Source organism: Balearica regulorum, chromosome 1 (assembly GCF_011004875.1).
Source record: "Balearica regulorum gibbericeps isolate bBalReg1 chromosome 1, bBalReg1.pri, whole genome shotgun sequence".
Taxonomy (NCBI): Eukaryota; Metazoa; Chordata; class Aves; order Gruiformes; family Gruidae; genus Balearica; species Balearica regulorum.
This window is the reverse complement of record NC_046184.1, coordinates 22,347,700-22,361,420: the sequence shown is the minus strand read 5'-3', so window position 1 is coordinate 22,361,420 and position 13,721 is coordinate 22,347,700. Positions and strand designations below refer to the sequence as shown.

At 37.0% G+C, this 13,721-nt stretch overlaps 1 protein-coding gene across 3 annotated transcripts in view; it reads left to right on the top strand.

The window, feature by feature from the left end:
- IL17REL (interleukin 17 receptor E like) overlaps window positions 1-13,721 on the top strand; it is a 46,009-nt gene that overhangs the window by 15,987 nt on the left and 16,301 nt on the right. For all 3 annotated transcript variants that reach the window (XM_075742664.1, XM_075742672.1, XM_075742680.1), the window contains exons 2-8: window positions 1,711-1,738; window positions 7,510-7,659; window positions 8,440-8,549; window positions 9,996-10,110; window positions 11,838-11,882; window positions 12,720-12,859; window positions 13,023-13,094. In XM_075742664.1, coding sequence (XP_075598779.1) covers window positions 1,711-1,738; window positions 7,510-7,659; window positions 8,440-8,549; window positions 9,996-10,110; window positions 11,838-11,882; window positions 12,720-12,859; window positions 13,023-13,094 — 660 coding nt within the window. The remainder of the gene's footprint in view (window positions 1-1,710; window positions 1,739-7,509; window positions 7,660-8,439; window positions 8,550-9,995; window positions 10,111-11,837; window positions 11,883-12,719; window positions 12,860-13,022; window positions 13,095-13,721) is intronic.

Here is a 13,721-nt window from a genome sequence, read left to right as displayed (position 1 = left end):
ATTCTCCTTCGGCATAATGCTGCAGGGTTTGATTAGAAATAATTCAAAATTAGGGCTTTGCAACAGCATTTAAAATTCCAGTAGTTTTATATGAGCTGGCATGTTCCACTTTTCTTGGTTTAGTGTTGCACTGAATTATTCAGAAAGCTATAGTCTTCTTTCTGTTGATGAACATACATTGGGAGAATCAGCGAACTACCAATGAAGCTTTTTTGGGAGGGCAGAAATAATTCACAAATGAGAAATATTTCTATGAACACATTACAGCAGAAATGAGGTCACATCAGTGACATTTTTTAGTACTTCGGGGGGATTTGAGGAATTTTTGAAACCACCGAAATAATAGAAATACCTCAGTTACAGAACAGTTACGCAAAGAAGTTTGATTTCCTTTAGATTTCCTTCTTTGAGTGTTGATGTAGTATTGTGTAGAAGCAGCCAAAGAAAAATATTTAACAATGTCACAAGTAATTTTTACACTCTTCAGTCTATGAAAGTATGTGAACATCTCTGTCTTATTCCAAAAGGTGGTTTAAAATACCACCTTTAATGCATCTGCACTTTTATGAGTCATAGTGACAAAGTGGCGATTGTAAGTTACCTCCAGAAGTGATTACTGAAAATAAAAGTGCCAAAAGGACAAAGGAATGTCCACTGAGAGACTTCTGCTGGCTCTAAAAGTCGCAGATTGTTGGCTTACTGGCAAGATCCTAAAATGTTTTAAAAGGACCGAGACCTGCCAGTCGGTTTGAGAGCAAAGGATGGTGCCTGCTCCTTTTGCAGGTGTGACAAAAGTGTCTCTGTGAATGAGATACTGATTTTAAAGGAAAGCAGAGGGGAACATATATGCCATGTACAAAGAAATACTGGTATAAGTGCTATGTCAGAAACTCGAATGCCAGAACAGCAGAAAACCGTATTTGCTGGCTAAGTAATAGCCTTTCTTTGGAATGTCATGCATAGTATTCAAAATAAGATTTGTTATTTTTATACTCTATGGAATATCAGTGTATGGTTAAGTGTTTATTTTACTGGGAAAATGGATGTAGTCTGTCTGAAAGATAGCTGGAAACTTGTTAAAATCTCAGTGTCGGGTTCACTTTGCCTCTTATAAAAACACTTTCCCACTTGAACGTGGTAAGTACTGTGTCTGAGTAATTTCATTTTCAAGATTCTGAGCCAGATAGTTCTCAGAAATAAAAAGGCAACTCTTATTTCTAATCTTCATTTGCAATTACTCTAATACTTCTTTCCATTGGCCTAGTGTGATCTTCTAAAATGATATAATATTCAGAAGATATCTTCCACTAAAAAAATTGCTTGGTTTCTTTGCCTTGATATGAAGCATTCCATTGTAAAGTTTGACAAAACAATAAATAATCTATTGGTCAGTGTGAATGGCAGTACCTGATAAAATGATGCCTGTATTTGATGGAACTGTTATACTTGTTATAACAATTACACCTCAGTAGAAATAACATGAAAATAAGGATAATGCTGTTCATGTGTCCGTATACATATCAGGCTGTCATATGCAGTAGTGATGTGCATTTTCACTGTATCTGAAAATCTTTTTTTTATCTTCAAAATGATTTCTATTGTGAATATATTTACTTGTTTAAGGTACATTTATATTTGTTTACAATGATTAAGCAATATTTATTTTTATTGTTACATCACCTTTTATAATATTTTTATTTCTGTTTGCAGGGGATTCATTGTAAAAGCAAACCTTCCAGTGAGTATACATCATTCACATTTTTACTGAATTTGTTTTTGAAAGATAAAGATAATTTATTGCAGATAATAAATCTACTTTCCTGGTGACATCAGATCACTGTCATGACAGGGTATGTACCACCAGTTTCCTTGTACAAAACATTGGAAGATGGTAGGCTCTGGTAAATAATGGGTTAATAATGACTATGCATTGTTGCTTTATAATTTTACTTGCCCTTACCATAGATTGGAGAATTTGCTTAGTCATTTCACATGTTTTTATTGCTTCTACTTATTATTATTGCCTACAGTAATAATACAGGGTGTTGAATTACCTGAACTCTGCAGCCTCCACCAGTGACTGCTCCAGTGCATGCAGTCACTTGGCAGGGAAGTAGGAGGCAGCTGCCGTGCCGGCAGTCCCCTCCGAGAGGACAGTCCTAGCTGGAGGCCCAGCTCTGAGCGCCGCTCGTCTCCACAGCGCCTTTCTGGGGTCCCTGTGGCAGAGAGTCCAAGGACAGGGAGAAGCTGCAGCGCTGAGCCGCAAGCGCGTGAGATGCTGATGCTGTGGCACGGGGCGTGAGCCGAATGTCAGCTGTCAGTCTTACTCTGAAAACATGACTTTTGTGGGACGTGTTGAGGTGGAGAGAAAGAACACGGCTGTGGAAGGGATGCAGTTAGAAATCCCACCTGAAAAAGTCTCTAGCCTTCTACTGGCGAGCAGAGCGAAACATCGGTGGCTGGTTCAAGGATTGTGAATGAATCTTTTCAGGATTAGGCAGCTGAGCTGCTAGTTACACAAACTACGATGAAAGAGTTGCAGGAGAAGAAAGAGGGGCGTTGACCTCTGCTCTGCCTAGCTGAAGCATGCCTTCATGCCCTCAGGCAGCACAGGCTGAGGAAACCAAACCCTTCAACCCTGGTCTCAAAGAGAAGGACACCTGCAATACTCTTGGTTACGAGTTTAAATCTGTGCTGGATATTACACAAACGCAGATCAAGATAGTGGAGAATCAGTACAGGTACCACGAGGTGGTGATTCATTCCATCCATCTTAGGACAAGGTGAATTATGTGCTGCGAGGGAGGCAAGAGGGGTTCTCCCTCTGTGTTGATTGCCAGAGGTACTTAGGTGATGCACAAATGCTTAAACTAGATGTTTAACTCTTGGCTGGATATAGACCTTGAGCACTGAAGAGTTTGTAAACTAAAGATCCTTATCTTTCAAGATGATTTACATGAAGCAGAGCTGGTTGTAGGTTTTCAGTGCTGCCTGAAAATGACTTATCAGCTATCTTTAATATAAGTAACGTGTAGGATGACTCAGCCTTATAGAGGTGATGAAAAAACATTTTTTTTAGTCTTCATCCTCATGTACTTGTGCAACAGTGGGTGTACACTCATTTCCATACTTCCTTTTCTATAGTCATTCTTTCTACTATTTATTATTTGCAGTAAAATTACCTTAAAAGACTTTGACTGTATAATGGAGCACCTTTGCAGTAGTCATTGCTTTTAGCCACAACAAAAAGATGACTTTATTTCCTATAATTTGCAGCTATCGGCTCAGTAGTATTTGGCAACCTAGCTTTGACTCTGCCTTCTCCTTCTTGCTCTTCTAGACTATTAGTAGTACATGAGGGCTACTGCAGTGTTTGTAATTCACTGTAATATATCCAGACATTGATATCAATATACCAATGATTTACAAAAGCCTTAGATTCTCAGAAAATATATTTGGCACAGTATATCACCGTGTTGTCCGTTATCCTTGAAAGTTTGAAATACTTTCTGAACTACAGCTGTGAGGCCCTTCTAAGGTACTGTGTACTGAAATCTGTTGTGAAGGAGAGGCTGTCAGCCTGAAATTTAATCAATTTCATAATTGGCATAAGTACTTTTAAGTAGCAAATTTTTGGTATTTATTAACTGAAGTGCACCATGTGGTTATCTTAGGAGAGCATATCTAGTTTGTTTATGAAGATTAATGAATCATCATCATGCACAGATGCAGCAGATACTGTGGTAAATCATATGCAAATAGGTTGGAAATGCTACTGCAATTTATTCTCATGGAATGATGCACCAGTGAAGCAATTTTAGTGTGCTTTAGGTATGCTCACAGATTTAGCAATGTCAGTATCCTAAGTCGTTCAAATTCTTACAATTCTTGTAGGAAAGAAATATCAGACAAAAAGAAAACCAGTTAGGGTTTTCTATTGGGTGTTGGCCTGGGCCTGTTCTTAATGGGGTTTTCTCTGCAATTTTTTTTTTAATGTTCTCCAATTTCATCTTCTTGCCTGAGGCTCCAAATTCTCCATCTAATCATTTCTATTGCGTATTCATTGCTCAGCTCTGGCTTCTATTATCCAAGTGCACATAAGGTGTGTTTTGCTGTCGTGACAGTTCTGAGGTGATTGCTGCATCATCAGATAAAAAACAATAATCTGCTGTGGTTGAGCTGGTGGCAAAAGTACAAGGAAAGTGTCTACATGCTGAATAATACGCTTTGGCTTCTTTATGCCTGGGCTTATATGTGTCCATAATTAAGGAATCTTGTATTACAGCAACAACCTCCTTCTCATGTAGGGCTAATTACAGATATAATTCACAAACATAAAATTTAGGCAAGATTTACTCAGCAGATGGCTTGTGTAGCAAGATGTATCTTTATATGTTCTGGGGTATAGATCAAACTACTCGTGAGAAAAGGAAAGAGGTGTGTGCTCCAGAGGAAACTGTCTAAGGGGGGGATTAAAAGATGATAAGGTAAGACTTTACTGAAGAATTAGTCAGAAATGAGTCTCACACTGTGATGATTTATAGAATGAAAATTATATTCTGTCAGCTCTTCCTTATATCATATACTTATTATGATCCAAAACTAATATTCTTATGCATGATATGATCCATTTAAATTATTATTAATGAGTTTTGCAGCATCTTTTGTGATTCTCAAAATGTATCATAAAACTAATGGAAAAAATCCAAAGTGGAAGAGTCATTTCATTTTATCCAGTGTATTCCTTATTTGTTCTCAGTTTGAAGGTAGAAAGTGTGATCAAGGAAGACAGTGTCCCTGCTTACAGACAGGCAGTAGTCCCTAAAACTGCGTTTGTGCATCTGCCTGATACTGATCCAATGTCAGTAAACGCACCTAGATATGACTTAGGATTCTCCTGAGACAGTTCCAAACCTGTTACATCTGATAATACCATACTTCAGGCAGTAATAACTAAGGGCCTAATTTGATTAAGTCATGGCAATCTCTCCTAAAAATAAGTAGGGTCAAATAATACGGTCAGGTTCGTCCAAACAGAATATATTGTGAAGAACTGTCAGTTTTGACAATGTGTATGTATATACATATATATATATATGTGTGCATATATACACACATATTGCTCTTACCTTAAATGATTTCTACACAGACATGGGAATAGGCAAGATTAGGTCTGGATCAAGAACCAAGGAATTAAGCAGAAACAATTGCTCCTGAATACCATTTGGTATCCACAACGGTATGTCATACAGTGCAGTCAAGAAAACATCTTTTTGAACAGAGACAGAGGTAAAACTAATCATTGCTTATCATGTTATTAGTAATAATTATCAGGCAGTTCTGCAAATGTAATAACCTCCCAATTAACTGTGAGTGGATTGATTGGGTGTTGTACAATAGCTCTCCATCCTGAGATACCTTCAGGATTATTACACCACCCATTCTTGGAACACAGAATATAGTGTTCGCATCTGGCTGCTGTGCTGACTTCTTAAGGCTGTCTCATCTCTGCAGAAACATGTTTACAAATTCTTCAGAAGTCAATGTACTCCACTGCCCTTAAAGCCTAATTTGTACATTTTGAATGATCTGTGTTTTTTCTTTGGTTCATGCAAATTGTCTTCTCTCGTTGCCCATATTACCTTGGATAACTGAGAGTTGGCTCTACTGTCAGTTGAGGTAATGTGTTCTTGTTTTTCCATTCTTTTCCACTAAGTTCATATCAGCATATCCTGTTGCCTCTAAAAGATGCTTAATGGCACAAAACCAGGACAATGGAGTGGAGATTCAGGTGTGAAGTGTTTGTCTTTTCTGACCGTTGCTAGGTATCATGCAGGACTTATTTCTCCTCATACCAAGTGTGAGGGCACCTTAAGGCCTGACAGATTTAAGCCAAGGTACCACATTTACGTCAGCCTATCTTCACATCCTGCAAGGATCAGTATCTGATCCCTGACAATGGGTTTTAGCCACAACTGGACACTGTAAAAGTGAGGCTCTCATAAAATAGAAAGAAGTCCTGTGCAGGTTAATACACCTTCGGTCTTTAAATTTAGAGCACTTTCCTTCATTGGAAGGGTTGGAGGGGTAAGTAAGGATAAGGATGCCCTTCCTCCTCCTCTACATCCTACCTTTTCTCTGAGAGAACTGTGTCTTCCATGTGAGTCCATGGGCATCCACACTTGACAACAATTCTTGGCTAGGCATTGAGGGATGCACCTTTTCCCGACAATTTAGTTAAGAATTTTATCCTGTATTTTATGGCAAGCACAGTATCGTGGCACTGCTGTTTCAAACTATGCTCTTCCCCATACTAGTTGAACTCCTCCTAGGAGGATGTTCAGCAGTATGACTAAGAAGAGTCAAAAGTCTTTTTGTTCTTTCAGCCTCTCCACAGGTGGAGGAGAATGTGCAGTGAAATACTGTGTTTTACTTGGGTGTCTTAATTTTCATGCGATGTACCAAAGTGAGAAGGGTAAATATTTCAAAGGAATTGCTATGATGTAGTTACAGCTAAAATGAGGTGTGCTGCATTGTATACCACAAAGCCAAGGGACAAAATCCAATTCCCTGGCTATTTGTCCTGACAGTCTCTTGAATTCTTAATTTTTGGGACTATAAACAATGCACGTAAGGTAGAGAAGCCCAAGGAATGCATTGGGGATTAAATCCACTGTACCAACATAAATTCGTAAATAAATAATGGATTTCTCTGCAGGGCAGTCTAAGAAGTAGGAAGAGATGAAATATGGCTAACTGATGAGATTTGGGGCTTTAAGATTTTTTTTTTTCTTTTACATTAGCCTACAGGAGTCTACTGTGCAAACCCATATCCTAAGGCTTAGGGATAACTAAATTTGCATAGGAAAATTAGATGAGACATAGTAGTTGTGTTCTGTGCCTACTGTTTACACCTTGAAGAAGGCCTGGATAATATTTATTCTGCTCTTGCTGCTCTGGTCTAAAGGAGAAGGAAATCCTGCAGGTGTGAGGGATTTTTCCATAACTAGGAATGCAATGGTGCCCTCTTGTGTGAAAACGATATTTTAACAGCAGTTGAGACCATCAGCCAATCCTAAAATTAAAATACTACCTATGAGAGTGCTCATACTATACAGGTAATGGTTTTGAAAAAAAGCTTACATAAACTATTAGTCTTGCCACGATCTCGGAGATCTGATTACTTGAACCCATGATTAGTCTAGGTGTGCTCTGGCAGCCTCAACTGTTAGAAGTGTGATACCTTCTTCTTGTGGGTTAACACTTCCCCAATCAGGAAATTTATTATGAGTCCCCATCTGTAATGTAATTCTTTCCCTGCATTGCTAGTGAAGCCAAGTAGCTATGTTGGTCATGTGAAAGCCTTCGGTAAAGTACTGGCTTTGCTGAGGTCATTGGTGATTTTCCTACTGGTTTCAGTAGAGCTGGAGCTTCACCCTTGGTGCTTTCTTTCCTCACAAATATCTTGTGCACAATGAGATTTCTCTATCTTTGTATTTGCATTTGCAGGTGGCATTTTTAACAGCTTCTGCCATGATGCTCCTGCATCTTTATCTTCTATGGTACTGAAAAGCATGAAGATCTCAACAGTGATGAAATGCGTCCAAGGAAGCCCATGCTCTCTTCATTTAAACATTAAAGGAACTCTGAGTCTGGATGGTAAAAAGCAGATCTGCTACTGACTTATTTCTGTTTACTTTTTGTTTATAGCTGTTCAGCCAAATTTTGTTCCATAGTGCAATATTTATGTCCAAGCTATTTTCCTGTAATTATATCAGAAAGATTTTTTTGTGAAACCATTTTACTACAAACCAGGATAAAGCCCTGGCCCTGTTCAAGGGAATGAGAACCGAGACAGTGACTTCAAGACAACTGAATTTTTACTTCCAACGTAATATACTTAACTTGTCCTCTGCCAGTGCCCCAAGCATACTGCTGCCCTTTTCTGTCTTGCTCTGACACGTGTGCATGCACACACACACTAATTCTGTCTGCCCTGGTAACTCAGACATGAATGAACAACCGTCCCAACAGAGGGAGAAACAGTTTATGTGTCTAAAGTTACAATTCTGCACTAAAATAAAATGAAAACATTCAAACTTTTTGGGCATAGTCTATTTTTACTAACACCCTGCCATTCATGTGCTTAGTGTGTTACCATTTAGATATTTCCTGATATGCTTCACTCAGAGTTAATAGGTTTATTTTTTAAATTTTTAAATTTGCATAAGAATTTAATTTATAGCAATTGGTATTAAATCCTTGTGTCTACCCCTCACGTGTGTGTTATACATAACGTCCCTTTCTTTAACAGAGAAAAAATACATATGCCTTTCACTTAGAAGGAAAGCTTAAGATATAGTATATGTTAATTTATTTTTTGTTTTTCTTAAAGATGCTCAAATTATATTTTTGAAATCTATTCCTAACTCATTTCAGAAAATATCCGTGGGCTGGAAATATGTTCTCTTTCACTGGACACACAGCAATCTCAGTGCACAAGTGTGAGATTTGCTAGGAAAAAAAGCAAGATGCTTAATGGAAAGAAGGTAGACTCCTTTTTTTGGGTTGTTTTTCATTACAATGTTTATGAGCCTTTGGAAAAAAAATATATTTTGTATCATTTATTTCTCTTATCGACTTTGTGGAAAACTACAATGAAATGTATGCTTCAGCATTGTCAAATGAAATTCCATAACAAAACGTCCTTTTATAACCTATAAATTCAATTCTCCACCATTTTTGTACTTCTTCCTCTTACCTTTTTGCAAAAGAAGCTGCCTCTGCAAAGTCCCATTTTCATATCAATCTCGCTAGCTTTCTTTTTGTGCCCACCAAATTGTGGGGAAGCTTTTGTAACTCCAGGTAGCACAATGCCACAGGGATTTTAAGTGCATACATATGATTTATTTAAGTCCAACCATGTCAATGGAATTTACACATTTAGAAGACAGCCAACTGCCTAAGCATGTGTGCGCATCTGTCCTAAACTCATGATAATAATTGCAACGACAGAGTACAATTTTTTTACTAAACTAAACCCCGAAGTATTTGTTACTAAAATTTGCAGCTGAGGAAAAAAAAAAAAGAACCATCCTTGACCAACTGTTTAAGAGAGATGAATTTTTGCTTTCAATTACTGGTGGATAACTGTTATTAATACCATTCAAAATGTGTTACTTCTTGTGCTTTGCAAATATTATATTAATTGCACATGTGAAACAAAGTTCTTCTCCCAAAGTGCAATTGCAGTTTATGCTCTGTATTGCTTGATGATCAAACGTCCCTGCGGGGAATGCACGGCCACCAGTGAGTAACTGGTAGCTTTTAGAGTAAAGTAAGCTTTATAGGCAAGACTCAACAAACATATTTAATGAAATTTTCTCAGTTTCAGTTCGGTGGCTAGAATGGTGACACAAGATGTCTTTTATCCTCCAAATGCCTTGTACCAAATAGGGCTATATCCAACGTGAAAACCTGTATGGAATTTAATAGTTACTGCTATCAGTGAGGGAATGACCTGCCTTAATTGGACCTCAACTTTTGTCTCCAAAATTACGTTCTCTCTCACAAACTGGAATGAATAAATTTTCTGAAGTTGCCATTAAATATTTAAATAGCCATTTTTTCCTATTCTGCAAGTGTTTGTGTTTGTAAAATGCCTTCAAACTGTGACTCTTTGAAGTTCAATAAGCTTTGGGTACCTTTATTTCTATGCTTTTAGGATTATTTGATAGCTTGTAGATATTTGGGTTTCTGGAAGTGAAGAAGATAGCAACATCCTGGATTAGAAGTAATGATACTCTTTTAAATCCTTTCATTAAGTGGTATCTACTTTACATTCTTTATGCTACAATATCTAAGACTGCTTAATGCTCCTTGTAAATATAAACAAATATAAACAAAGAAAATTACTTGCTTAATTGTGATAACCAGTGGTTTTCATGTATTCTGGAAATCACGCACAAACTTGATTTTATAAATGTTTTAAACAGGTACAGGTACAATTCAATTGCATTGAAGTCAATGTAGCACAACACATCTATGTGACGATGAAAACAGTACCAAATTACTGTGAAGTCAAGCTGAGTCAGGAATACTATGTTGAAGGTAGGAAAACATCTTAAACCAGATGTTTTTCAAGAAACCTCTTTTCAAAGAAAAAACCCAACCCAACCCAAAAACCCCACAAATGCAAAGCCAAATCACAATCTGGGATACACTGATCTAACTGATGGTAGATCATGTATGCCAGGACCAGTCTTATTATCTACATTTTTGATGATTTATTTTGTGCATATAAATGTCTGACTTGCTATAAAAAACAGAGACCAGAGTTTATATCTAAAAGTACATGGAAAACGGAACTACATTATGCATTTGTCCTAACTGGCCTTCTTGTGGTTGGCGTGTGCTCTTTCTCTGCCTGCAGGTTCAGTCCTGTGTGTTCTCTGGGCATAAGATGGAGCCTCTGCTTCTCTTCACAGTTAGGCTGCAGATGGTTTAGAGATTGAGGAAAGCTTAATAAGAAAGTGTAAAGAAATTTCTTTTTACTTTCATTAGCCATTCTATCACCTGTATTTATGTAACTGGATAAGGTGACATTTTTCCGTGCTTTGGGGGTAAAGTGCCTACTGCATGCATATAAAAATAGATTCAGCACTGTGGTCCAACCAATATACAGTGTGGCTAATGAAGACAAGTGCACCAAAAGGTGGTGCAAAAAACCAAAATGAGACCCCTTGTTCGATCCAGTGCCCGGGATCGTCCTGCCTTCCCATCTCCAGAGTGGGTGGGCAGCTCTCGCCCTTGCCCCTTGGTACAGTATCATGCCTTGCACACAGTATCTGTTTCACGCCTTTGTAGAAGTAAAGCCTTTTTGTATTTAAAAAGCCTTTCATTTTCTTGATAAGTCCTGATTCACTATTGAAGTAGATATGTACTTTGTGAATAAAGAGGGGGGAAATAAGGTTTTATAAAGACCAGTTTTAAGACGCTTTATAAGGGTGAATAAACAAATGAAAATAAGAAGTATTTCTCTAGAGAAAAGAACTGTGTGGGGAAATGAGAGCAAAGTGCTGATCTAATACCGAGTTAAGCAAGGAGAGACGAAAACACTAGGTAGCAGATTATGAGCTGATTTAGTGTTCTTAAATTGAGATTTAAGTTTTGGAGTTACAAATATTAGATGTTAGTTCTGAAAGTGCTGCTTGGCCCACATTGTGGTGAGCTCCCTGGGAGCTAAATAGGGTGTTTCTTTGTAAGCTTAGAGTCAGAATAGCGAAAATACACAATTGTTTCTAACAGAGGAATAAGCCTGGTAAACAACAGGAGTAGCTTTCAAGGAAAGAAAAATTAAATTATTATCATTTTTATTATTATTACTTAAATTTTAACTAGATGACAGTTAAACTTGACGGTTGGACTTGATGATCTTAGAGGTCTTTTCCAACTTTAAAGTTTCTATGATTCTATGATCTTTGAGGTCCCTTTCAACCCAAACCATTCCATAATTCTACGATTTTATGAAATTCTTGTTAGGTGAGGAAGTGCAGTGTTATATCCTAGATTGCCACCTTCAATTGCTGATGAGGTTTTCCAGTAGAAACCCCAAACTGCTGAGATAGCTCCTTACGGCAAGTTGTGATATAATCTCTGTGTGTGGTAAGGGTACTTTTCTTTTTGGCTGTTTATCTAGAAGTAGATGTAAAGCTGCCTTTAAAAAGGGATATAAGAGAGAGGTTTCCTGTTGGGAAGCTATTGGTTAATTTGGCAATTTATTTACACAGTTACATAAATAAAAGAGCCCTAAGAAAACTCTGGCTTCTGTTTTGCAGATTGCAGGAACAGTGATGTGGGAAAATATATTCCAGCTTGTTTGGGTGAGCTGATCTTCTATATAACTTAAAGCTGCAAGATATTTCTGGTGACCTATACAATGATATGTTTTCATAGCTGAATAAGCAGAGAGAGAAAAAAAGATGATTTACAACTACCACTACTTATAATTACCATGTAGTTGATAGATAATGTCCTGGAAAATGTGTTTCTTTGTATTGACTAGGAATGCTAGATAGCAGATAAAGATATCGACAACCTATTTAATACTTAAACTTTCAGAAATAGGTTTGTGTCCTTTTCATGCACTTTGAATTGCTGGTTTTATATTTTGTCTACAGACAGACTTCATAAATAGGTTGAAATTAATTTGCCAAACTGCTATCCTGATTTTGGCATACCCGTGAATATTAAAAAAATAAAACATCCCCCCCACATATTGTATTTGTCTAACATAGTTGCACATATTGTCTGTGTAATGAAATTGCAACCTTGGGATAATCAGCTTTTGTAGTAGTATTAGTGTGTGCATTTCAAGTATTTGCACATGAACTACAGAAGATTTCAAGTACTAAGGTTGAGGTACAATCAGCAGGTGTCCTGGCCTCTCAGTATTGCCAGTGATAATTTAAAACTGAATACTATTGAAATTTATTCTTATGAAAGTTATTAGATCTCATAAAATAAGAATACACTTAGGAATATCAGGATATAAAAATAATTAATTCAAACATCCTAGATAAGAACCTATAGATGTTGAATTTCATTTCTATCAAGTTAAGAAATACATTCTGTACCTTTTATAAAGAAATAACAAAATCAGAAATAACAAAGTAGCAAAGAAAGATGTAATAATTTCATGCTTGAATTTTCTTTTTCAGCTGGAAAGTTTGATTATAATGTAGACAGGGCAAGAAAAATTATATCAGTGAATGTATCCAACTTTGTTCGAGATCAAGATTATTACGTTCGCCTGTGCCACAAATGGTTTACCTGTGAAGATGTAGGGGCATTTGCTGTGGTGAGTTAAAGCTCAAAGCAGTTTGTTGAACTGGTCAGAGTTGGCTTGTAGATGGAAATGCTCACTGAGGTCATAGTTATAGGAAATGCCCTGCTATATCTTTATTTAGCTTTATTAAAAGAAATTTACTCTCCTGGATTCATGACCATCTTTTTCATTTCAGATAAAAGGGAAGGAATCTTTAAAATCGGTTTCTCTGAAATATTCTCAACTACTTCCTTGTCTTTGCATTGAGGTAATACAGTCTGGAATTTGGTATATACTTGTGTTTCTAATTAAAGAAATTTTATCTGGGATTTGTGCAAAGAAAGGAGGAAAAATCTGTAGAAAAAGACTTTAGACCGAAGTTTTTGACTAAGGCTTGTCTGACCTTATGATCATGTAAATGTAGAAGAGATTTTTTAGGAAACACTGATTAAAACATGGAGATAAGAAGAAAATGGGATACAATTTACATTAATTTATGGGAAGTATTGTGTAAGATTAATTTGACTGATTTTTTTATAAGCAATGAAAAAACAGAAAATTTAATCTGACTGAATTTCAGCATAGCACATAGTATTGTCTGAGAAGCTAAAAGAGGAATTGAGGAAGCTGGGGGTGAGAACAAGATTTGTATAGTAGATAATACCTAGCTGGAGGGCTAACTAACTCTACTACTCCTGTTGAATGGGGTTGTGCTAGTAGGAAGGTTATTTAAGGACCACACTTAGAACAGTTCTTATATAAATGTTTTCATTGATGACATGGGCACAAAAGGTGGGAACATGTTAATGAGATTTGCTGATAATACAGTTGAGAGATGTAATCAAAATGGAAGAGGGTCGGGATAATTGGAAGAGACTAGAGAACTTCATACATG